Genomic DNA, 27,333 nt, shown 5'->3' with positions numbered 1-27,333 from the left:
CTTAAAAATAGTAAGATGTTATTTGCAGCCTGGTGTGGTGGCTCACGCCTGTAATCCCAGCTCTTCGGGAGGCCAAGGCAGGCAGATTGCTTGAGTCCAGATCCAGACCAGCCTGCGCAGCAGGGCAAAACCCTGTTTCTATAAAACACAAAAAAATTAGCTGGGCATGGTGGCATACACCTGCAGTCCCAGCTATTGGGGAGGCTGAGGTAAAAGGATGGCTTGAGCCCAGGAGGTAGTTGCAGTGAGCTGAGATCCTGCCACAGCACTCCCACCTGGGTGAGATGGCAAGATCCTGTCTCAGAAAAAAAAAAAAAAAAAAAAAAGATGTTCTTTGCAATTTTCCTTGTGCTTATGTTTGTACTTGCGATACAAAAGCAAAGATCAGTATAAGACTGCTGGTCTCTTAGCACAAATAAAGGCAATGGCACCAAATCCCACTGGTAGACACTGTTCTTCATTACTATTCATAATTTTTTAAAAAAAAAATATAAAAATCTGTAAGAATCAGTTCACTTAAGGATGCCCTTAACAAGGTCACACAAATTAAATCCTGCATTAAATCCAGGCCTTTGCATGTATACCTTTTTACTATTCTGTGATAAAATGAGAAGTATGCACTGTACTTTATCTGCTAGCAGGACTCTCTCTTGCTTTGCGAAGCGTTATTTTTCCTTTTTACCCAATAAATTCCACTTTCCTCATCCTTCTAGGTGTCCACAAGCCTAATCTTTCCTAGTTGCGTGACAAGAGCCTGGTTTTAGCTGAACTAAGGAGAGAGTCCTGCAGCATTTTTGCTGCCCAATGTGAGGCCAAAGGAAGGGTGAGTAAAATGTGAACCCAAAACCTCTCACTTTCGCTTCTGAGCCTTTTGGTCCTATGGCATGCCTCTTCTTTTTTTTTTCAGGACAGTAACAGCAACTATCATTTCTTTTATAATACTGGAGGTGGCCCACACCCACTTAAATGGCCACAGGCTCGGGCTCAGGATGGTTGGGCGAATGGCAGCACCCCGCTCCCCTTACCTCCTGGTTTGGGTGCATGGCCATGTCTGCCACATGAGTTCAGTGTCCAACGACCACACAGGGCGGGAATGAGCCACAGTCACTGTCCAGGCCCCAAGGCGGCCTCAGGGGCCTGGGCCCTGCATGGTTGACTGGCCAGACTACCACTGGTCTGAGCCAGGGGGAAAGGAACCCATTTGTATAAGAATAAGAGGTTCTTCTCCCAGGGTTACCCTTACACTATGAACTTTTTTTTCTCTACCTATTAGCAGTTAACTTTTACGTGAGAGGATTTTTTTTTTCCTTTTTAGAAAATGTTTTACAAGGCCAAGACCCCAACTATCACTGTTTATATTCTCTGTAAAGTTTTAACTATGAAAAAGGATTTATATTGGTCTTAAGCTGCAGCCAATCTGGTCTGCTTTACATAACTTTCTGTATGGTAAGTAGCAAACTTTGCTGCAGGCCTCCATCTTGTTTTACGTCCTCCAGAGCCAGACCTGTAACCACATGACAATGTTTTGTTCTAGCCTCTGCCATTTTACATTTGTGGCCCAGGGTTCAATCCTGGCTTAGGGAATGAGTCCTTTTTGGTTTGATACCTGTGCAACCTTTGCTATTTGTTGATTCTCTTCCCCTCCACGAACCGCCTTGGATTTTACTTTCTTTGAGCCTTTAGTAAAGTTTGAAAGCCAGAAATATTGGCCACTTGGGATGGCTAAGTCAGGTAATAGGGGATTTAAAAGGATTTTCTTAACACTCAGCTTAATTAAAAGTAGCTATCCAAGTTGTAGGCATAAGTAAAAGGTCTTTATGTTTTTCTCTTCTAGGACCTTGTTTAGTTGAAAAAAAAAAAAGACTGAATTATTTTTCTCCATTTTTCCTTGCCACTCTCAATGCACACGAGAAGGAAGAGACCTCTGTTTTCCTCATGGAACACCAGTAATTAAAAGCAAATAGATCCCTCTCAAAATCTGTTTTTGCCTCATTTATGCCTGTTTGTTAGGCCTTAGAAGCTGAATGTTTTCCTAGCCCTGTCTCTTAAAGGCTCCACCCGGAGACCATTAATTCAATTAGGAGACTGGCAAATGAAAGATCTTATGGCAATTGGGTTTTCTTCTGTCTATCTGTGTACGTATATTTGTGTTGTGTGTGTGATGTCTATAAAAAAAGCTCTTTTTTTAATAGAGCTTTTTTTATAGACTGGCTGGGTGCAGCGGCTCAAGCCTGTAATCCTAGCACTTTGGGAAGCTGAGGCAGGTGGATCACCTGAGGTCAGGAGTTCAAGACCATCCTGGCCAGCATGGTGAAACCCCGTCTCTACTAAAAATACAAAAACTAGCTAGGCGTGGTGGGACATGCCTGTAATTCCAGCTACAAGGGAGGCTGAGGCGGGAGAATCACTTGAACATGGGAAGCGGAGGTTGCAGTGAGTTGAGATCATGCCACTGCACTCCAGCCTGGGCAACAGAGTGAAACTCCATCTCAAAAAAAAAAAAAAAAGCTCTAATTAATTGGCCTAAAGGAAGATAAACACTTTGATCAAATATTTTTTAAAAGGAAAATAAAAGTTGTAGTGCCTTTCAGTTCACGTGACTTTAATCTTTAAGAAATAAAAAACAGCCTTAAAGATTATTGGTAAAATACAGATGTCATCAAAATGTAAATAGGCAAACTAAATTATATAGGTCAGATATTAGGTTTGCCAAATGTTTTAAGGTTATAACCTGCCTTTTTTGGTTTTTGAGAACGATCTAACTTGATGGCTCCACATTTGGCAAAACCCGGCGACATAAGGAACTAACCATGCCCTTAATTATGCTGGAAGAAGTCAAACCTTGGCTGCACCAAGCAAATAATTAAAACAATTTACCAGGTTTTAAAGTTAAAATTGCTAAGAGTTACCCTTATAATATGTAATTGAAACTATTGGAAATAGATTTACATGTGAGGTGCGTTATGATGTGTTTTTAATAAAAGATTATAAGAAGGTGTGGAAATGTAAATTTTTGCCTAGGGTCTAAGGATTGTTTTGAATTAGATAAGATAAAGCTAAAAGTTTGACAGAGCGAGACTCCGTCTCAAAAAACAAACAAACAAACAAACAAAAAAAGCTAAAAGTTCAAACAAGTGATGGAAGGATTGTAAAAATTAATCTTCCAAAATAAATTCTCTGTGTTAACATATTGACTAACTTCAAAAAGGCATTATATGGTTTTTCTGTAAACTAAGCATTGAAATAAAAGCAGAAAAACGTACTCTTAAGGAACTAATCTGCTCTTCAGGAAAATTTGTAAAGGGTTATAAAAGGTTTTTGTTTTTCAAATTTCTGAGTCATCATTTTGGCAAAATAAATAACTTACCTGGAATAATTTGGAATTCTATTTCATAACATCAAGTGTTTTAAACCTCTAACATATTTAACAGGCTTTCCAAAATCAAACTTCAGTTTCAAAATTGTCTTTCCTGATGCCTAGCTTTTGGATGCTGCAGAGAGTCCCTGGAGTATTCAAATGAGGGGTAAACAGAACACGTTTACTTACATGAGATTGCCAAAATGGTGTTCAATCTTCTTTAGGTTATATTTTGGTGACTACTACTAATATATGTTTCAAAACTGTATGGGATTCCAAAAATTCTGATGTCTAAAGTATATGCTATCCATCATAATTAAGGTTGTTATGTTAAGTTATTGTAAACCACAGAGATAATCGAACTACTTTGTCAATTGTGTTTCTAACTGTAACTACCCTGGACGTTTTGTTATTCACAGACAATTGCTGTCTTGTTTTGATCCTTTTCAAAAAATGGCTTATAACAAGCTATAGGACTCTAACAGGTACTCTCAAATACAGGTTTCTAATAACTTTGGAGATTGTAACATTACAATACAGGAAAAACGTGCAGGACTCATGAAGAGCTAAAATGTTGACGAATATCAAGCAAAATAAGAGTTAACTAAATGAACCGAACTCACCGAAAACTGAGGCAATCTTTTTAACTTTTGCTTGGAATATTGCTGATCCTTGTTTTATTTTTTCATAGTCAAGGAAACTTATTTTGAACAGTTTACAGCCTTTAATAACTGAGTATGGCACACTCCTGTGAAAAAAATTTGGAGCATATTTGTCTCTCTCTCTCTCTCTCTCTCTCTCCCTGGCTTCTCCAGAATTTGGAAACTAGTTGTAAGTGTTCTTAACTTATGGCAATACAGTTGTTTACATCAGTGCAATAAGAATCCATTTTCTTTTCCAACTGGATGCAACTGGAGAAATGTTGTTTTACCAAGGCTTAACTTAAAGGGTATGCTTCCCTTTAAGGAGTCAAGCTCGACTTGCAGAGCCAATAAAAGCCCCTTGGGAAAACTGGCCTCATACCCTTGTATACACAGCCGCTGTATAGGGTTCCCGACCTGTGATAAGTAAAGAATGTCACCTTCTACAGGCCCAGAGCTCCAAGTTTATTTTGAGACGTTAAGAGGGCAGGATCACCCAACTCACAGGCATTTGAGGATACAAGCTGATGGCTGGGCTTGGCTTTAAAAGGTCTTATCTGGGATTTCTTGTGGAACAGAGTTCCGTCCAAGCCAATCTAAAAGGCCTATGTAAAAATAATTAATCTTGCTGCACTTTACACAAATAATCAGGCCAAGTATAAGACTAAGGTCTATTTTGGAAACAATTCAATCCTATCATGATTTGTTTTTTAACAAAAATAAGGACTGGCAGGGTGCAGTGGCTCACGCCTGTAATCCTAGCACTTTGGGAGGCCGAGGCAGGTGGATCACCTGAGGTCAGGAGTTCGAGACCAGCCTGGCCAACATGGTGAAACCCCGTCTTTACTAAAAATACAAAACTCACCGGGTGTGGAGGCAGGCGCCGGTAATCCCAGCTACTTGGGAGGGTGAGGCAGGAGAATCGCTTGTACCTGGGAGGCGGAGGTTGCAGTGAGCCAAGATAGCGCCATTGCACTCCAGCCTGGGGACAAGAGCGAGACTTTGTCTCAAAAAAAAAAAAAAAAAGACTGGAGAGAGATAAATTATATTTCAAGACTTACCATACATTTGTCATTAAATTCTACATTCCTTTGTTATTTTTAAGTGTTTGCCTACATTTTAGACTAACCCTGCTTGTTCCTGTGAACCAAACAGTAGTTTCCAGCTGCAGCTCAGAAAAAAACAAAAGGGATGGGTAATGTAGAAATCTGGATCAATATTATAGTTCTGAGCAATTATCCTGCCGGGTGATGAGAATAAACAGAATGCCCGTCACTCGGAGGTTTCCTTTTTGGGAAACTAAGAACAAGGGAGCTAACCAAAGACAAGAACTATGCACCCAAATCTTAGCAGGCATAACTATATCCACCAGTTATCTGGGGTGTCACAAGATATCCTTTTCTCCCTTGTTGGAGCAGGACTCAATTCCACAGCTTCACCGTAGCATTCAGCTTAAGAAAAGGAGTCCATGCAGCACCCCCACCCCCCAAGACCCATTTTTGTCTCAAACTCAATTCCAAGCTTTGGGTCAAAGCCCTAGGAAAGAAAACCGGATCTGATGGATCCAGAGGCAGATGATAACAGAAGTTAAAAGGCACAGCATAGGTTAGTGTGACTGATTCTTACTAAGCCAAGCTTCCCATTGCATAGATAAAGGTCACGCTACTATCCATGGCATAAATAAGGTCTAGGGAATTCAAAGGCTACTGACAGCAGGGGACATAAGGTGTACATGGGTAAGAGTGAATACTCCCACCCTGTAGCATGCCCCCCACCATCGACATCAGTGAAAGCTGCTTTGACACCCATGGGTGGCACTCTGTCGTGGTTGGTGGGACTCGGGATCCAAGGACAGAGGAAAGAAAGAGGAACACCTCACTTTCCCTCCCTCAAATACTCCAGGTATTTGCTAGGAAGAGAAGGGAACCTGGGGCACCGTGCTCCTCTCTTTCTAGATAAGCAGCCATTCATCTTCACTCTGTAACCCTTTTGAATGCATCCTGAACCCCAGGACACCTTTGGAAAAAAAAAGCCTTTCTTTTTCCTTTCTCCTCCTCTGTCCTCTCTTCACTGATAAGTAATCGTGTCTTTATACTATGGGACACTCCCCTCGGATGCATCCTTAAAAGTTAATTTCCCAAACCATAAATTGGTTGGCTTAGGATTGGGCTCAGGGGAAGGGAACCCAGAAGCCCAACATGCCAGCAAAGGGTAAAAGTTTGTTTTACTAGTCGGGCTTCTGCCCCCATCTCCCTGCACTAACTAGTAAAAGGTCTCGAGATTTTTGAGCTGTCCTCACGCGCCCCCCCCCCCCCCCCCCCCCCCGCTTATTTTGTTTTGATACGTGTTTTCTAATAACCCAGTTGTCTCTTCTTGCCTTCAGGCCATCACACTCCAAATGGTCATGCAACCGAAACCTCAGATGATGGCCCCTTTTGATGGGACCCTTAGACAGGCCTCTCAGGGAGATCTGACTGCCATTTTCCCAAAACAGCACACCCTGTCAGCAGGAAGCAGTTAAGATTAATCTTCCTCCTTATCCTTATGGCAGTTAGATATATACTTCTTTAGAGGAGAAAATGATAGAGACAGGAGGAAGCCAAGGGTCCCCAGGCAAAACCCCTCCTTCAAGCCTAAAACAGTCTGAAGGCTGAAAAACCAGACTGCCCGTCCTGGATGAAGCCTGCCCTTTCCCAGCTGATTCTTTCTGAATAATACCCATCTGCACACTGAGAGGATGGGGTGGGGCCTCAGGAAGTTTGTGCCATTTGCAGCGGGGAGGAGCCTGGCCTCTCTTGTCCCTGGGTGGTGACCTGGGATTCAATCTGTGAGGCAAGAAACCTGCTAGCAGGATTCTGTCTCACTTTGCTGAGAGTTATTTTTCCCTTTTTTCCTTTTCACCCAATAAATTACGTTTTCCTCACCCTTGTACGTGCCTGCAAGCCTAATCTTTCCCATTCCTGTGACGAGAGCCCAGTTTTAGCTGAACTAAGGAGAAAGTTTTGCAACAATATCACTACACACATGAAAAGGAAATGAGGTCTAAGAAATATACTTGGTCTCTGTCCAAAGTTCTGAAACTGCCACTGCAAAATTATAGCTAAGACAGTGAAAGAGATCTGACCTAAACAAACCATCTTGCTTCTAACCTCCAAGCTGTCCTTTTTCATTCCTGGGCATAGACTGAACTGACTTTGAGAAGAACTTACTTTACAGCTTAAAAAACATGAAAACAGCCCTTTCCCAAAACAAACCTCCTTCTTGCCTGGGGACTAGACTGTCTTTGTAGGACTAACAAATTAGCCACAAGATTAGAAATTAAGGTTTAGGAGGCATGCAGCTGGAGGCCACAAGATTCTGACCCTCCTTAAACTGTTCCTAAGATCAGTGCTTGAGATATTTTGCAGACCCTGCACTTGATGGATCAGCTGACACCACCCAGATAGATTAACTGGCTCATCTGATCTTCTGGCCCTGGCCCAGGAACTGACTCAGTGCAAGAGGACAGCTTCAATTCCCCATGATTTCATCTCTGACCCAACTAATCAGCACTCTTGACTCACTGGACTTCCCCCACCCACCAAATTATCCTTAAAATCTCTGATCCCCAAATGCTTGGGGAGACTGATTTGAGTAATAAAACTCTGGTCTCAAGCATAGCTGACTCTGCATGAATTACTCTTTCTCTATTGCAATTCCACTGTCTTGATAAATCAGCTCTGTCTAGGCAGTGGGGGAAGGGGAACCCATTAGGGTGTTACAGTTCCTCACACACAGTTCCTAAAATCCTTGGAGTTTCCTGAGTGATATCAGCATCTTTTGTTATTCACAGCAAGTTCCTTTTGATCATACCTGAATTTAGTGAAGTGACTTAGGGTGAGACACCCACAAAGCCTCAGGATGAGGCTGGTCAAAAGATCACCAAGTAATTAGTTGGAACTTTTGCACACACACCAACCTCCAGGAAGCGGGTGAGGCCTGGAGATAAAGCTCTATAAAACTCTATAAACCTCCTAAACAATAAGATTGAATGAGTTTCCAGGTTGGTGAACACACTGAGGTCTAGGATGATCAGGAGAGCATGCATGCCGAGAGAGGGCATGGAAGCTTTGCAAACCATCCTCCTCCCTACCTTGGAATATTTGCATTGTACTTACCAACTGAGCACCCCTAATCTGAAAATCCAAAGTCCAAAATGCTCCAATTAGCATTTCTTTTGAGCATCATATCACAGCTCAAAAAGCTTCAAATCTTGGAACATTTCAAATTCTGGATGTTTAGATTTCAGATGCTAAATCTGTATTTCTTATAACTGCATGTAAATCTATAATTATTAATATCTCAAAATTAAAAGTTTAATTTTAAATTTTTAAAAACAAATTTTCAGCTTTAAAAAATGCTTAGAAATAAACTTATGAAAAATATAAGCAAAACCTAGAGTTAAAATCAGTATCATAAAGATGTCAATTCTCCCTGAGATAACTGGTAAGATAAAGGCAGTTCCAATAAAAAATACCAAGAAGCTTTTTTAGGGAGCTAGATAAACTGATACTAAAGTTCCTATGAAAAAACAAACAGGAAGAAATATTCTCTAAAACAATGAAAAAGACAAGCTAAGATAGGGGAAGAAGAGAAGTATCAGACATTAAAACATATCATAAAGCATCTACAATAAAGGAATGATAACAATACAGAAACAGAAACAGACCAGCAGATAGATGAACTTTTTAAAATAGGGCTGGGGGCACATAGCTAGTCATTTGGATGGATGAAATTAAATCCACATTTCAAAACATACACTAAAATAAACTCCAAATAGATTGAGAATTTAAATGTAAAAAAATAAAGATGAGACAAGTATTTTAAGAAACAAGGGGTTTCTCTACATCCTGGTTGTAGGGAAAAGCTTTTAACTGTGATTCAAAGATCTAGATATAATTTTTAAAAATTGATAATTTTAACTAAAAACTTTTGAATGGTAAAAAAAATAAAATAAAATAGGAAGAAAATATAGGCAACACAGGTCATAGGTAATAGACTAGTATTCCTAATATAACAAAGTCTTATAAATTGAACCCAAAAAGTCAAGCACCTAATAGAAGAAAAGGGTCTGTCAGCTAAAGATATGAGTATACTACTCACTAATAAGTATATTAGTAAACCAGTAAACATATGAAAACATAGTCAATCTCATTTATAATTAAAGAAACACAAAACTATTCTGAGATACATTTCTCACCTAATATATTGGCAAAAATTAAAAACTATGAAACTTTTCAAAGTCATTCTGTTAGAGGTGCTGTGGGGAAAACAGACATATTTACATGTTGTTGGTGAAGACACAAACTGCTTTTGGAGGGTGGTTTATTTGGTACTATCCATTCATACCTTTGACCCAGCAATCCCACTTCTAGGTATTTACACTGAAAGTACACCTCCAATAATATGAAAATACATAGGCACAACTTAGTCACTCTCTACTGGCTGTAATTTCAAAATAATGGAAACTATGTACTTGTCATTATATAACAAAGTGATTAAATAAATTACAGTACAACCACATGAAGAAGTTTCATGCAGCTGTAAAAAAGAATGAAGAGGACTTCTATGAACTTCCATAGAGTTACCTTCCTCATAAATTGTTAAACAAAGTACAGAAAAAAAATTACTAGAAAGCTACCCTTTGTGAAAGAGAGTAAAAATAAGAAAATGTGCATATGTATCTGTAAATCTGACTAATAAAATTGGTGACCTAAAGAAGGTAAGTAGAAATGGAGTAGAAAAGATGGAGGTAGGGAAATTGGTAGAAAAGCTGAAAGGGTAGCCGTTATTGATTATAACTTTTTATACAGCTCTGATTTTTAGAATCAGGTTAATATTTTACATATTGAAAAAGGATATATATAATAAGGATGGAAAGTGGGGTGAAATACAAATAGAAGTAAATGAACCTAACTGTATTTCAAAGAAATATCACAACGAAAATTGAAGAAAATTAAATCCAAATAACCTTTGAATATACTATATTTTCAGTATATATTCTCAGGCTAAAGACAAACGGAATTTCAAAGAAATATCTCTAGTTAGATTGGTTTTCTCAGCAATTTTCATGCTAACTTTTGTATATATATTCTAAGGCTATGCAAATAAGTGTATTTTGATCATGACAGCTAGGTTTCCATCAGAAAAGGAAATTATAAATATAGAAAGGACAAATGCTAGAATGAACCCTAAACATGGTAGAATAGCATGGATTGACCTCAGCTTGTATGGACTGACCACTGACCCTTGCCTACACTATAGAATATATTAACTAAAGATAAATAATTTTCTGTAATCATGAGTCAGGGAGTTGTTTTGGCGCAGAACACATCAGTTGGTCAGCATTGTTTAGTAATAATAATTGAATTCATGATTTTCATGATTTGCACCTGATTTCAGTAGGGTCTATTAAAGCTGGTCACATAACCAAAATGTATGCATCTAAGTGACTGAAACCACCTTTGCAAAATTATGACTAAGATAGTGAAAGAGATCTAACCTAACTGACTCCATCTTACTTCTAACCTCCAAGCTGTCCTTGTTCATTACTGGGCACAGGCTTAACTAACTTTGGAAGGAACTTAGTTTACAGGTTTGTTTTGTTTTTTGTTTTGTTTTCTTTTTTTGAGACGAGTCTCGCTCTGCTGCCCAAGCTGTACTGCGGTGGCGTGTGCTCAGCTCACTGCAGCTCCTACCTCATGGGTTCAAGTGATTCTTCTGCCTCAGCATCCTGAGTAGCTGGGATTACAGGCATACATCACCACACCCTGCTAATTTTTGTATTTTTTGTAGAGACAAGGTTTCTCAATGTTGGCCAGGCTGGTCTTGAACTTCTGACCTCAGGTGGTCCATCCACCTTGACCTCCCAAAGTGCTGGGATTACAGGTGTGGGCCACTGTGCCCAGCCAATTTACAGGTTACAGCTTAAAACAAAGACCGTAACAGCCCTTTCCCCAAAACAAACCTCCTTCTTGCCTGGCGACTAGACAACTAACACTGGCCACAAGATCAGAAATTATGGTTTAGAAGTTAGGCAGCTGGAGGCTACAAGATTCCGACCTTCCCTAAACTGCTCTTAAGATCAGTGCTTGAGATATTTTGCAGACCCTGCACTTGACGGATCAGCTGGCAACACCCAGATTGATTAACTGGCCCATCTGATCTTATGCCCCCACCCAGGAATTGACCCAGTGCAAGAGGACAGCTTCAATTCCCTATGATTTCATCTCCTACCTAACCAATCAGGCACTCCTGGCTCATTGGCTTCCCCCAACCCACCAAGTTGTCCTTAAAAATTCTTACCCCCAAATGCTCGGGGAGACTGATTTGAGTAACAGCACAGCGGCTCTGCATGAATTACTTTATCGCAATTCCTCTGTCTTGATAAATTGACTCTGTCTAGGCAGCAGGCAAGGTGAATCCATTGAGTGGTTACATGACTAGCTCACAATTAGAGACTCCAACCAAAAGCTGACTTTGGATCTCCTGGCATTCAGGTGCTTCAAACCCAAGCCAGTAGTGATTCTAAATCTGGTGACAAAGCAATTCCTGTGCAACCTAGCAGTGGAAGGACAAAGAATATTGTGACTGAATTCTCTGGATCCCTTTCAATAAATACACTACTGCTGCTGGGCTGTTCTGTATATCCATTGCCTGTAATCACACTGTTCCAGAAATATAAACGGTTTGATTCCTGGGAGTCCTTCAGTAATCAAACACAGTGATTAATATGTAATTAATGCATATATATTATGGGTATAAATATATAAGTGTATATTAATACATACGAATACATGTATTTCCTAGCTCTGTCCACTGAGAAAGCTTGCAAGCAATGATACTCCAAGAACAATGAGCATACTTAAGATTTTTGGTTTTAAAATATATTTCTCCACTAAAAGAAAAGAGGTTTCTTGGATACAAGACTATTCCAGGACTGGAGCAAGGTCAGTACGGAATGAAGCTGGAACATTATTGTCTAAGAAAGTACTTATAAAGAATGATAGAAATATGTCGAAAGGATACAGAAGTCAGTTTGAAGGAGCTCCAACTAGCCAAATACAAGATGATTTGAGTTTCAAAATTAGTAACAGAATATATATATTAATGACCCAGGATTCCACAATGATATAAACATACAAACAGAAGGACTAACTAATAAATGTGGAAGATATAAAAACTCAGAAAATCATCATTTGGACAACTAACACATTAGCAATTATTATTATAAGTAAGATACAATGATAGATGCTCAAAGGGAAGAAACTTTACAGCAGTGAAATCTGGCAGCCACCATTTTAATCGAGTGATCAAAGTTAACATCACCAGCACTGAGACAAATAGATACCATATGCCTCCAGATATGACAAACTAAGGAGGACAAAATAGGACTACTATAGTATTCCTGACGAAAACAGATAATCTGATTCTTAAGCATAAGGAAACACAAGACAAATTCAAACTGAGGGAAATCCTATAAATAACTTACACTCTTCAAGAATGTTGATGTCATAAACTGAAGAACTGTACCAATTTAGAGGATATTAAAGAGACATGAAAAATAAATGCAACAAGTCATTCAGAATTGGTCCTGGACCAAAATTTTTTTTTTTCTATAAAGGACATTAGTGAGTACACTGCTGAAACTTAAATTGTAAAAAATTTAAAATTAAAAATTTTAGGTTTTCTGAGATGTATCAATTTTTTAATTTTGCTAATTGTACTATGGTTATATAAAAATTCTAAAGCAAAATCAATAGGCAATTACAAAAGTTCAGAAATGTAACTCTATAAAGTTCATACATTTCTGGCTTCACTTACATTATATTGTTAGTATTTTTTTCAATTCAACTACTAAATATTATTTTTAAGAGCAGTAAAGTAATCCATCCTATAGTTGTAGCACTACTTCTGTAACTATTCTATTATAGCTGGGCATGTTTATTTTTCCAGAATTTTTGCACATATGGTTAATACCAGTATAAAATCTTTACATAGTACTTAGAATCATTCCTTGAAATAAATTTGTGTATAATTACCAAATCAAACTATTTTAGCATTGATCATATGTATATACTGCCAAATTATCTTTCTGGACGACTATCAACTCAACTACCACTCTCCCTTCCTCCACCTACCCTTCCCCAATATGCACATGCTTGAGCACATACACTCATTGCAAGTAATAGTAATTCCATTTTGTAACATCCCTTTGATTTTAGCCATAACTATCAGATGATTTCTTTGGTATCTAGTATTATTCTATATTTTGCTTTTATTTATTTGCAAAAATTGAGTATTATTTCATGTGAGCTGAATGTGTGAATTTTTGTCTTTTAAAAATATTGATGTCCTGAACCATTTTCTTACCCTATTTGGAGCTTTCATTAAAAAGATAAAATTGGCCTGGAGCAGTGGCTCATGCCTGTAATCTCAGCACTATGGGAGGCAGAGGCAGGCAGATCACGAGGTCAAGAGATCGAGACCATCCTGTCCAACATGGTGAAACCCCTTCTCTACTAAAAATATAAAAATTAGCTGGGCGCGGTGGTGCGCACCTGCAGTCTCAGCTACTCGGGAGGCTGAGGCTGGAGAATCACTTGAACCTGGGAGGTGGAGGTTGCAGTGAGCTGAAATCACATCACTGCACTCCAGCCTGGCGACACAGTGAGACTCTGTCTCAAAAAAATAAAAAAATAAATAAATAAAATTATCAAAATTTTTAATATTTTGAAGCAATTAAGCCATTTACTTGCTCTAATTATGATGCCTTTCTCAATTTGGGTTTAAATTTTGTTTGTGGTGCTTTCTTATATGCAGGGTAGACTTCTTTCTTCATTTCTATAGTTCTATTGTTGTTTAAATTATTGTTTAGCTGAACTGAACTCTTTCAGTAAGTGAAAACAAGCTAAATTTCCTTCAGATAGTTTCCCATTTGTCCCAACACCATGCATTTAATCTCTCCTTTCACCACTGATCTACATGACCACCTTTATCACAGACTATTAATTACTTTTTGGTAGATTTTAAATTTTTATTCTGCTTCTTTTGTTACGGCAGTCTTAAGAGTACATTTTAATAGTTGATGAGGTAAATTCATCATTAACTTCTGAATAATTCATTGTACTAATGAACTTTACAATGTTAATTGGCTACATTCTACACACCCTTAAAAAAAACTACTGGGATTTCTTTTAAATTGGAATCTAATTAAATTAGTAATTATGGTTACTGGTCTATCCAAATTGTCCTAAAATTAATCTGAACTATTTTAATATTTTACATTCTTCTTTAAAATTACATGTCATTAAGAATGTGATTTTTATTAGTATGCATCAACACTGTCTTAGTTATTTTAATGTACTCAGTATCATGATAATAGCTAATTTCAATTTATGTTGTATATGGGCTTTTTTTTGGTCTTTCTATATTTACCAACTAGTGATAATGTAGCCTCTTAGATAAATAATAAGTTCATTTATTTTCATTCTTATCTAAAAATGAAAGCATTCAAGACTATGAATGTTTAGTACAATTCTGACCACATCCCAGAAATTTTTGATAAATAATGTTTCCACTAGCGGTATTTTTTGAGCGCACTGATTTTTTAACACACAGGTACTCAGAGGAGTCTTCATTTACTCTTTTCTAGACTGTCTGTCTCTATCTGTTTATTTGGGGCTCTAATTCACACAATGCAGACGATACTATTTATCTTGTCTTAGATTCAACCAATTTTTTGAAATTCTCCAAGGATTACAATAAATAACATATATCCTTTGATGCAAAGTATATAGGGAGACAAGTACCTATTAAGCCATGCTTAACTCATTTCACTCAAAAAATCTAAACTCCTTCTAACAGCCTAAGAAAGCCATACATGAAATGTAGCCTCTGTTAAATTCTTTTACCTCATCTTCTATTTTTATCTCCCTTGTTCACTTGTCTCCAGCTACACTGGACTTCTGAACTATGTAAGGCATTCTCCACCTCAGGGATTATTTACTTCTTGTTCTCTGCCTAGGAAGTTTTCCCAGGGACATTCGTAGACATATCTCTGCTTCCTCATGTCCTGGTCATTCAAAAGTCATCTATACTTTTGCTATAAGTATCTTACCAACTAGATTGGAAACTTCATTATAGCAAGGATTACTATCTGTTTTGCTTTTGTCCAATGAGGTGTCCTCAGAGCCTAGTAAATATGAGGTATGTTTAAAACAAAAAACAAAAAAACAAAACAACAAAAAAAGATGACAACAACCACAAAACCCCAAAAACCTGCTGGTTGAATAAATGAGTATTTAAAAGCAAAGACTCTGAAGCCATAATGTCTGGGTTAAAATCTCAGCTCCCTCCTCTTACTAGCTATATTATCTGAGTCAACCTCCATAACTTCTCTGTGTATCAGTTTCCTTCTCAATAAAAAATAGTAATAGTATTTATCAGCAGGGCGCAGTGGCTCACGCCTGTAATCCCAGCACTTTGGGAGGCTGAGGCATGCAGATCATGAGATCAAGGGATCGAGACCATCCTGGCCAACATGGTGAAACCCCGTCTCTACTAAAAATACAAAAATTAGCTGGGTGTGGTGGTGTGCACCAGTAGCCCCAGCTACTTGGGAGGCTGAGGCAGGAGAATCACCTGAACTCGGGAGGCGGAGGTTGCAGTAAGCTGAGATGGCGCCACTGCACTCCAGCCTGGGCAACAGAGCGAGACCTTGTCTCAAAAATAAAAATAATAATAATAACAGTATTTATCTCACAGAGTAGCTCTGAAAGTTAGTTAATAAATATGAATAGTTCAAACACTGTCTATGAAAAGTAACTGCAAAATAAATGCTACCTAATTATTTAATTTATTTTTATTTATTTTTTGTGTGTGTGTGGGACGGAGTCTCGCTCTGTTGCCAGGCTGGAGAGCAATGGCATGATCTTGGCTCACTGCAACCACTACCTCCTGGGTTCAAGCAATTCTCCTGCCTCAACCTCCTGAGCAGCTGGGACTACAGGTGCGCACCACCATGCTCAGCTAATTTTTTGTATTTTTAGTAGAGACGGGGTTGCACCGTGTTGGCCAGGATGGTTTCGATCTCTTGACCTTGCGATCCGCCTGCCTTGGCCTCCCAAAGTGCTGGGATTACAGGCGGGAGCCACCACACCCAGCCCCTAAGCATTTAATTTCTAACAGATTTTGCTTTACATAAATTCCAATCCTTAATGATACTAAGTTTTACTACTTTTGGAAAGTATACATTTTATTTATATGAAAAAAACTGTCTATTTTGTTCATACTTTTGGGGTTTTTTTCAGTTTTACAGTATTCTTTAGTTTGCATTTGCCAGGCTTATACTCGACTATCCACTATTTCAATTGTTTTTGTCTCCATTTATGTTAGGTCTAGCTATTATCTGGAGCACAGCTAGAAATGAAGGGTAAGGCCTTCAGTGCAATGTATCACGTCAGCTCCATCTCAACACTAGTAGGGTTTCCTCCTCAACAACTACCCAGTCCTCTAACAGATGCTAAGAATTCTCCTGGCAGACCTGTTATTTAATCCTTAAGCACACATTTACCATGCATACAGTGACTCAGAGATTAGTCAGCTCTTCTTCCATAAGTATTTTCTCTTTTAATCATCTATAAATTATTCTAAGTTGTGGGTGTGAGGAGAGCAATATAGCAATAGGATTTCTTGTGGGAGGGGATGAGAAGATATTTACATATTGTCTCAGTGCACTATTCAAACCAAGTCCCCTTCACCACATAAAAGTAAGTGCTACTCTAAAATATTTCAAAAATAAAAAAAAGATTCTGATTGTTTTTCTTTTTCCTCCAGATTCAAGTTTTTTTAAAAAATCTTGATCCAAGGATCTACATTTTTTTAAAATTTTATTATTATTATACTTTAAGTTTTAGGGTACATGTGCACAACGTGCAGGTTTGTTACGTATATATACATGTGCCATGTTGGTGTGCAGCACCCATTCAATTTCTTTTTAGAAAAGTTGCTATATCATGGTTGTGCATATCTGTGGGGGGTACATGTAATATTTTGATAGATGTATACAATGTGTAATAATCAATTAGGGTAACTGGGATTTCTATCACGTCAAACATTTATCATTTCTTGTGTTGGAAACACTGCAATTCTTCTCTTCTAGCTATTCTGAAATATACAATAAAGTAATAACTATAGTTTCCCTACCGTATTATCAAATGCTACAACTCATTCACCTAATCTAACTGTATTTTTGTACCCATTAAGCAACTTCTCTCCATTCCCCCTCCTTGCCTTTCCCTTCTCTGCCTACTACCTCCATTCCACTCTCTGCCTCCATGAGATCCACTTTTTTTTTGCTCCCATTTAAGACTGACAATATGTGATGTTTGTCTTTCAGTTCCTGGCTCATTTCACTTAATATAATGACCTCCAGTTCCATCCATGTTGCTGCAAATGACAGGATTTCATTCTTTTTTACAGCTGAATAATATTCCAATGTGTATATACACCACATTTTCTTTATCCTTTCATCTGCTGGTGGACACTTAGGTTGATTCCAAATATTGGCTATTGTGAATGGTGCTGCAATTAACATGGGAGTGCAGGTATCTCTTCCTTTCTTTTGGATATATACCCAGCAGTGGGGTTGTTGGAACATATGACAGTTCTATTTTTAGTTTTCTGAGGAACCTCCATACTCTTTTTCATAATGGCTGTACGACTTTACATTCTCAACAGTATAGGGGCATTCACTCTTTCTCCACGTCCTTTCTAACATTTGTTACTTCTATCTTCTTGATAATACCATTCTAACTGTGGTGAGACGATATCTCATTGTGGTTTTGACTTCCACTTCCCTGATGGTTAGTGATAAGTATTTTTACATATACCTATTGACCACTTGTATATCTTCTTTTGAAAAATGTCTATTTAGAGTTTTTGTCAATTTTTAAATTGGATTATTATTTTTTGCAATCAAATTGTTTGAGTCCATTATATATTCTGGTTATTAATCCCCTTGTCGGATAGATAATCTGCCAACACTTTCTCACATTCTGAAGGCTGTATTCAGATTCAGTTTCTACTGGTTTCTAGCTTATAGGATTTGCTAGAAATTCCAAAGTAGTGTTAATATAAATGGTTACTGCGGAAACCTTTTCTTGTTCCCCTATATAAACTTTGGTCAAAGTCCTCCAGCCAAAGACCAATTAAAAAATCACCTGTAGTTAAATAAATTTTATTTATTGCTAGCAGCAATAAATATGAATAAGTGAGAGATGGCTCAGTAAGACAGTGTTAGAAACAACTTAAACGATTAAGACACTTGTTAAATAATTTGTTGGAGAGTTCAAGGAAGTGGGGCTTCACTGTGGATTGGATACTGTCAAGTGGGAATGACTCTATAATTCAGTGACTTGTATAATGATAAATCTTATCTAGGAGCACCGAAGACTACAGGGAGGCTAAAGTTTTAACCGGTAAAGCAGCAGCAACCATTCACATTGGTCAGGGTAGGGTTGTTTTTTTTTTTTTTATAGTTTGCACAGTGACCTTGTTTTTTAAACGTGGCTAGACAACTTTATGGAGTGATCTTGCTTTTTGTTTTGCTTCATCAGTCACAGGGAGTAGCCTTGTCTGATGTTGATGTTCTGTGAAATTATATTCAGAAGGAGAACATAAATGGCTAGCTATAAATGCCAAGCCAGTTTCCAGATACAGGGACTGCTATTCTCTCTCAAGTTCCTATGGTATATTTCAATTTAAGGCTTTAAATTTTCTCCTAATGTATTCCATTATGTCTTACAAAAAGATTTGAATCTGGTATTTTCATGACTGTTCAGAAACAGATACAAACCAATCTACAAACTTACTACAAAAAAAGAATAGGCCAAATGCATGCATTGTACATGAATATAATACAGGATGATGTACAGAGTAGTCACATAAACTAATCATAAAAGTAACAAGGTAGTCATCCAAGTTTGGAGACAAGAAAAAGAAAAACAGAAGTGATATAATCCAAAAGGATTTATTGCTCACTTAGATAAAAATATGTGTACTATTTTTTAAAATAAAGTGAATATACAAATAAATGTTCATTAAAAACACCTCACTGTTTTTTGTTTTACTATAAAGGATATTAAGGTAATTCTTTTTTTTGTGGGGGGAGGGAGTGGCAGGGAAAGGGTCTCACTCTGTCACCCAGGCTGGAGTACACTGGCATGATCTCAGCTGACTATAACCACGGCCTCCGGGGTTCAAGGTATCCTCTCACCTTAGCCTCCCAAGTAGCTGAAACCACAAGCACATGCCACCATGTCCAACTAATTTTTTTATTTTTTGTAGAGGCGGGGTCTCACCACGTTGCCCAGGCTATATTAGGGTAATTCTTAAAATCTGAAAATCTAGAATTTATAAATAATATTGTATCAATATTAACTGCTTGAATTTTAAAGTTATATTGTGATTACATAAGACAATATCCTTGTTCCTAAGGAAATACATGCTGAAGTATTTAAGGGTAAAGAAACATATGTGTGTACCTTACTCAAACAATCCAGAAAAGAAATTATATGCATATATAGGTAAAAGAAAGGCTGAATGAGAATGATAAAACAAATGTGATAAAATGTTAAGTGCTTAGACAATCTGGATGTAAACTATAAAGGAATTCTTTTTAGTATTTTTGTAATTTTTCTCTAAGTCAAAACTTATTTCAATATAAAGAGTTAAAAAACGTGGCCGGGAGTGGTGGCTCACGCCTGTAATCCCAGCACTCTGCGAGGCCGAGGTGGGCAGATCACCTGAGATCAGGAGTTTGAGACCAGCCTGGCCAACATGGTGAAACCCCCGTCTCTACTAAAAATACAAAAATTACCCAGACGCAGTGGCACACGCTTGTAGTCCCAGCCACTCGGGAGGCTGAGGCTGGAGAATCGCTTGAACCCAGAAGGCAGAGGTTGCAGTGAGCCAAGATCACACCACTGCACTCCAGCCTGGGCAAGAGTGGGACTCCGTCTCAAAAAGAAAAATAAAAAATGGCTGAGCACGCTGGCTCACGCCTGTAATGCCAGCACTTGGAGAGGTCAAGGGGGGAGGATCACAAGGTCAAGAGATGGAGATCATCCTGGCTAACATGGTGAAACCCCGTCTCTACTAAAACTACAAAAAAATTAGCTGGGCGTGGTGGCGTGTGCCTGTAGTCCCGGCTACTTGGGAGGCTGAGGCAGGAGAATCGCTTGAACCTGGGAGGAGGTTGCAGTGAGCCGAGATGGTACCACTGCACTCCAGCCTGTAGACAGCGAGATTCTGTCTCAAAAAAATAAAATAAAATAAAATATAAAAATAAAAAGTTGAAAAAAGCCTATTAGGCCTCAAAAATAAGCTTGACAGATACCAGTATCTCCAAGCCAAAGATGAAGAGAGTAAAGGTTAAAATACTCATACAACTAATTCAAAGAAGTCAAGCTGATTATCTATTTTACTCAAGACTGTGGTCTTTATTCCATGGAAAAGCTGTTAAGTTTCAACGTAATGAAGCGTAATTCAATGACAGATTTATAATTTTCATTATCTCTAAGATAAACTATGTTCTGATTATTCATAATTTTTTTCTAAAGTATTTCCTTCCTCTCAGGTTCTGAAGTTAACAGTAAGTTTTAAAAAACTGCCAGGGATAGTGGTTTTCACCTGTAATCCTACCACTGTGGGAGGGTGAGGCAGACAGATTGCTTGAGTCCAGGAGTTTGAGACCAGCCTGGACAACACGGTGAAATCCATCTAGATCTACAGTAAGTACAAAAATTAGCTGGGCATGGTGGTGCACTTCCATAGGGCCAGCTATTTGAGAGGCTGAGGTAGGAGAATTGCTTGAGCCTAGGAGGTCAAGGCTACAGCATTCCAGCCTGCGTGACAGAGTGTCTCAAAAAAACAAAAACAAAAACAAAGCAAAACACTTTAGATTTGTTCCATCACAACTTGGTGAAGCAAATAAATTTAAGTTCTTATCATTGAAAAAGCAAATATTAATATTTGATTCTACCATTATGCATAAGAGCTATTCAAGTACTAATCAACACCACTGCATTCAAAATGGTTGTCTTTGTGACAGGACATTTTAGTAAACTAATCTACGATTTTATAACTCAGATAATTATACTCATGGTATCATTAAAGCAAACAAAGATATCGTTTACCTGAGAACTGCCACTGAAACCTGGAGGTTGGCTGTATTCTGTGGAATCAATAATACTACTGCAAAATGAAGAGAAAAAAATGTGATTTCAGTATTTACATTATTTTAACAACAGAAAAAGTAAATCTAAAGTATATCATATATAAGCCCAGTATTTCTAATTTCTAAGCCAAGAAAATATTTATTGCCAATCATTAGACATCAAATAGACAACCCATAAAATATCAGCAAATATTTAAGCAATTTACCACTTCAACCCACCACCTCAAACATATAAACCAAGAAATAATGTCAACAGGGGATAATCACAAGGCAGATGTCCATATAGATTTACTTGTTTATATTTCATTTTCAGACAGGTTAAGGTAAGGTTTGGAGAACTTTAAGGAAAAGAAAATTTACACTATTGGGAAAAGAGCACAAGCATGCAATCAAAATCTATGGTTAACACACCCTGCTATGCCATTAAAAAGCTATGTGTTCTTGGACAATTAACTTATAATCAATTACTCAAGTTTCCTCATCTGTAAAAATGAGGTGATGAAGGCTAGCTATTTATATATCATCTAGAGTCCCTCCCAGCTTCAAAATATTATAATCAAACCTCATGTGAAAAACTGAACTATCAAAAGAATAAAATAAATGGTAAAATAACAATAATCTTGTCTTTGTAACCCAAAACCAATATACTAGTTTCCTCTGCTCTGGTCAAACATAATCTGCTTTCTCCATTGGTTCTTTTTATTTGGTTATATCCTCTATTCATTCTATCTAACTCTAAAAAAACCTCCAGAAGTGTAGACTATCTTTTACTTCCTCTATTTTAGCATTTCTGTCTTACCATTTCATCATTCCTATCTCCCTCTCATCTTTAAATAAGCCTTACATAAAAAACTATCAACTGAAAATCACATGACATATATACCAACCGTATAAACGATTATTTACTTTTTGTAAATTCTTCTTCTCTATTTCTACTATAAACATGTTTGGGCTGGGCACGGTCGCTCATGCCTGTAATCCCAGCACTTTGGGAGGCCAAGGCGGGCGGATCACCTGAGGTCAGGTGTTCGAGACCAGCCTGACCAACATGGTGAAACCCTGTCTCTACTAAAAGTAAAAAAATTAGCTGGGTGTGATGGCAAGCTCCTGTAATCCTAGCTACTTGGGAGGCGGAGGCAGGAGAATCACTTGAACTTGTGAGACGGAGGTTGCAGTGAGCCGAGATCACACCATTGCACTCCAGCCTGGGCAACAGAGCAAGACTCTGTCTCGAAAAACAAACAAACAAAAAACCAACAAAAAAAGTTTATATTCTTTCTACCCTATAAAATTTAAGCAATTGAGATTACTAATTAGAATGGTTCTATATGTAAACATACAAAATGATTAATTACTTAGTACTGAAAGAACCTCAAAGGTTAAAGCATGGGAGGTACTCTAAGAAGTACACAGTTTGAATTCTACCCATAGAAGTGAATAACCTGACTCTGGGCAAGTGATTAATCTTATTTGAGCTCTAGCTTCTCCATCTATTAAATGATGAAGACGCATCAGAGAAGTATGAGATTTAAATAAGATAATGCACGTGAAGTTCACAGTATGATGCCAAAATATGGTAAACATTCAATAAATTTTAGTTTATTAACAAAATTAGTTAACATAAAACTTCACATTTTCAAAAATAAATCATATGAATCTGTCTACACAGCAGTCTTTTTTTTTTAAGGCATAGTTAATGGGTACAAACATACAATTACACGAAAGAAATAAGTTCTAAGGTGTGACAGAAGATTAAGGTGACTATAGTTAACAACAATGTATTTATATTTCAAAATAGCTAGAAGAGGCCAGACATGGTGGCTCATGCTTATAATCCTAGCACTTTGGGAGGCCAAGGTGGGAGGGTCACTGGAGCCTAGGAGTTTAAGACCAGCCCGGGCAAAATAGTAAGACTCCGTTTTCTACATATAATTAGCTGTGTGTGGTGGTGGACACCTGGGGTTCTAGCTACTCAGGAGGGTGAGGTAGGAAGATCACTTAATCTCGAATGGTCAAGGCTGCAATGAGCTATGATCGCATCGCTGCATTCCAGCCTGGGCAAGAGAGAGGCCCTGTCTCAAACAAACAAAAAAACCAAAACCAAAAACAAAATAGCAAGAAGAAATGATAAATGTTCAAGGTGATGGGATAACCCCCAAATACTCTGACTTGATCATTACACATTCTATGCATGTAAAAAATATCACAAGTACCCTCATAAACATGTACAAAATATTACGTATCAATGAAAAAATAAAGAAATAAAGTTAGATGAGTGCCAAAAAATGCAGCACACAAAAAACAAAAACCTTAATTGTTTCTTAACAATTCCTATAGCAAAACTCAACTATAAAAGAGCCTTTGAAGAACTTAACCATATAAAGAATTCAAATGTTCTTGTCATGAGTTTATTTTGATAAAATGTAACCATTACTTGCCTTTCCTACAGAGTTACACACTGGTATGACAAGATTGCATGCTATTTTCAGTTTACTCCATCCAGACACTAAGAGGACTGAAAGTGAGGTAATGCAATGCATTAAAAATCTCTGTTCTTCCTACTAATGAAACTCAATCCCTTAGCGTTTGTATAACACTAATAAAATTGTGTAGTTGCATATTTAGAGGCCTATAGAACAGAACATTTCCAGCTATGCATTTTTATGGATTTATGATTCAGAATTCTGTGACTGTAAGCCTAAAAAATGAATGATATTGATATCTCAGTGTATACAGTGATATAATTCTACATTTCAAATATATGTTAAAAAATACTCATCAGTTTGCTGAAGATAAAACTAAGAATTAAAAACAGTATCTTATTAATGATTACACAATATGAAACTAATTTTCTACCAGGTCTTAATTTTATTCACTAAGAAAAAGGTATAATGCAGGCTACAATAGAAAAATTTGAATAATAAAACCCATTAATTCTGCTTAATATATACATTATACATTCATACACACACACACACACACACACACACACAGAAACACACACACATATTGAAAAGAATATTAGAAAGCACTGACAGGGCTGGGTCCCTCTTGACTCTGGTGCTATACTACTACTTAACTCCTGACTCATCCACAGTCACTAGATAGCAGTAACAATATCAATAGTACCATTTACTGACGGTTTACTATGCACTAACCTAAACAATTTAAACTTCACAGCTCTAATGTAGATAATACTATTATCATTCTCATTTCTCAAGTGAGAAAATTCAGGCACTGAGAGATTATATATGTGGCCCAAGATAATAACACTGGGAAACAGCAGAGTTATTATTCAAACCCAAGCAGTCAAGTCCCAGAGTCCACAAGAACCACACCATGCTATATAAACTACCTACGCACCTTATGTTCTCTAACTTAAGAACTGGAAAATCCTGGATTAGCCTCCACTTTGTAGACATATTTTAAAGAGAAAAATGAAAAACAGTAACCTATAAATATAAGACAGAATCATATATTTTCAAATAAATGTCAATAAAATTATAAAAGTTATACTAGCTTAAGAAATTGTGGCAGGCAGATCACCTGAGATCAGGAGTTCAAGACCAGCCTGGCCAACATGGTGAAACCCCAACTCTACAAAAATACAAAAATGAGCCGGGCATCATGGCAAGTTCGTGTAATCCCAGATACAAGGGAGGCTGAGGCAGGAGAATCTCTTGAACCCAGGAGGCGGAGGTTGCAGTGAGCCGAGATCACACCACTGCACTCCAGCCTGGGTGCTGGGTGACAGGGCAAGACTCTATCTCCAAAAAATAAAAAAAAAGCTTAATAAAGACATCAAAAAAAGTCAAGGGAAAAAAATTTCAGGGTAGTAACTAAAACTGATATAGGAGTAATACACTTTAATCAAAAGATAATGAAACAGTTCTTAATGTTCTTCTGGTAACAATGAGAAGCTTTGCTAAAAAAAGTAAAAACAATGCAGCTGTTAATTTGAGGTATCAAAGAAATTCTGCTATGCAAGTAGATGTCCGTATAACTATTTTCACCTAGATTATTTTCCTTCAAAAGCAAAGACATATTTCCCAACTAGAAAGAAGATTAAGTCAATTTCACATATGAGGTATACCATAATGAAGAGGTAGCCAAGAGAAAACAATGGTTCACTCTTGGAAAGATAATAGGCATATTGATTTTAGACTAGCCTTTTATATTGAAAAAGAATGGTTTAAATTTAAACTATTAGTGGATACATTAGCTAATTAAATTATAAAGAGAAATTTTTAATCGATGAGCAAAAATAAAGCACACTGAGATCATTTTAGGCTAAACGCAGACAATAAATATGGAATTATGAATAAGAGAATCAAAGAGAGTCCAAAATGCCATGTACTCACATAAAATTAGACTATTATCATTGATTTTTTTTGCTATAAACGTGAAAGAGAGAAAAATAAACTTCTACATTTAATAAATAAACCAAGTGGGGCTACAAATAAAACTTTTTCCTTTCCAGTACTCTACATATAGTTACTGAACCAGTTTCTCCAAAAGAAAACACACTAAGCAAGAAGTAACCTGAAAATACTAAATTTTTAATAATTTAATATTTTCAATATTTAATTTTAAATTAATAGTAAATCCCATTTATTGAGCAACCAAAATTCTTGTGGCCCCAATTTTGCAGAGACCTCCAGAGATACTAGAAATCATTCTTCATGTTTTTTCTTGTTTTATTCCACATACCCTTCAACATTTGACACAAGTAGTCAAATATATAACCCAAAATCTATGCGACTAATCTGTCAACAACAATAACAGCAGCAGCTAACATTTATTGAGTTCTTACTAAGTACCAGACATTATTTTCATTTCTTTAAATGTCGTTTGTTTTTTATTTTTATGTTTTTAGAGGTACGATCTCACTCTGTCACCCAGGCTAGAGTGCAGTGACACAATTCCACAGCTGGAATACTACTTTGACAGTTGCAACTTGGACATATAAATGCAGTTCTCCTCTAGGACAGTATTTCTAAAATAGATTTCCTGATTTTGATGCAAAATCCAACTGAAAATTAAAATGAAATCTTCTCTCATTGCCTGTTTAGAAACAGACAATACTAAACTCTTCTCATGGTATCTGAATTTCAAGGACACAAATTTTGTATAAATAAATGTCAGTGATGACAATGGCTTTTTAGCAATATGTAGATTTTTGGCAATATAGTGTGGCCTTAAAAAAAAAAGTTTGGTCACGCCTGTAATCTCAGCACCTTAGGAGGCCAAGGCGGGCAGATCACAAGGTCAGGAGATGGAGACCATCCTGGCTAACACGGTGAAACCCCGTCTCTACTAAAAATACAAAAAATTAGCCGGGCATGGTGGCGGGCACCTGCAGTCCCAGCTACTCAGGAGGCTGAGGCAGGAGAATGGCGTGAACCTGGGAGGTGGAGCTTGAAGTAAGCCGAGATCGCGCCACTGCATTCCAGCTCGGGCGACAGAGCAAGACTGCATCTCAAAAAAAAAAAAAAAAGTCTGGGCTCAAAAAGATGATTTAAGACCTAAAATTCAAAACTCTGAAAATCAAATGCTGTTTTGCAACCTATTTAAAGGTAAAAATAAAAAACCTGGTCTGAACACATCTGACATCATGTTTTAATGTTGAAATATTAATGTGCTTGATTAGGGGAAAGTCCCTCTTATTCTTCCATCAGTTTTATATGATACATGGCATATGTACTCTGTTACCTTTCCAAAATCGGTGAAGGCAGGAAAGGACTATGACTATACTCTGACCCAAAAGATTTCCAAAAACATTTTGGAAACTTATATATCATACAAATTTAGGTTTACTTAAGGAATGCAAGGTTAGTTCAATAACAGAAGTACTAGGCCACAGAGTACTTATCTATGATTTCTACAGGAAAGACATAGGGGTAATTTATTTTTCAAACAACAGACGCTATCACAGTGTTTCAGAACTCCAGAAAAAAATTTCCCCAGCACCTCTTGTCTTCTTTTAATTAGTACATGGTTACAAAGAGTAACAGTTACATAATGCATACAGGGACTATGGAACCTAATACTTATAC

The 27,333-nt window shown here is 37.4% G+C and overlaps 1 protein-coding gene across 7 annotated transcripts in view; it reads right to left on the bottom strand.

The window, feature by feature from the left end:
• Nucleotides 1-27,333, bottom strand: part of COP1 (COP1 E3 ubiquitin ligase) — a 264,678-nt gene that overhangs the window by 152,197 nt on the left and 85,148 nt on the right. For all 7 annotated transcript variants that reach the window (XM_019026975.4, XM_019026981.4, XM_019026996.4 and 4 more), the window contains one exon: nucleotides 21,237-21,294. In XM_019026975.4, coding sequence (XP_018882520.3) covers nucleotides 21,237-21,294 — 58 coding nt within the window. The remainder of the gene's footprint in view (nucleotides 1-21,236; nucleotides 21,295-27,333) is intronic.

The sequence above is a fragment of the Gorilla gorilla genome, chromosome 1 (assembly GCF_029281585.2).
Source record: "Gorilla gorilla gorilla isolate KB3781 chromosome 1, NHGRI_mGorGor1-v2.1_pri, whole genome shotgun sequence".
Classification (NCBI taxonomy): domain Eukaryota; kingdom Metazoa; phylum Chordata; class Mammalia; order Primates; family Hominidae; genus Gorilla; species Gorilla gorilla.
This window is presented reverse-complemented; position numbering and strand designations above follow the sequence as displayed.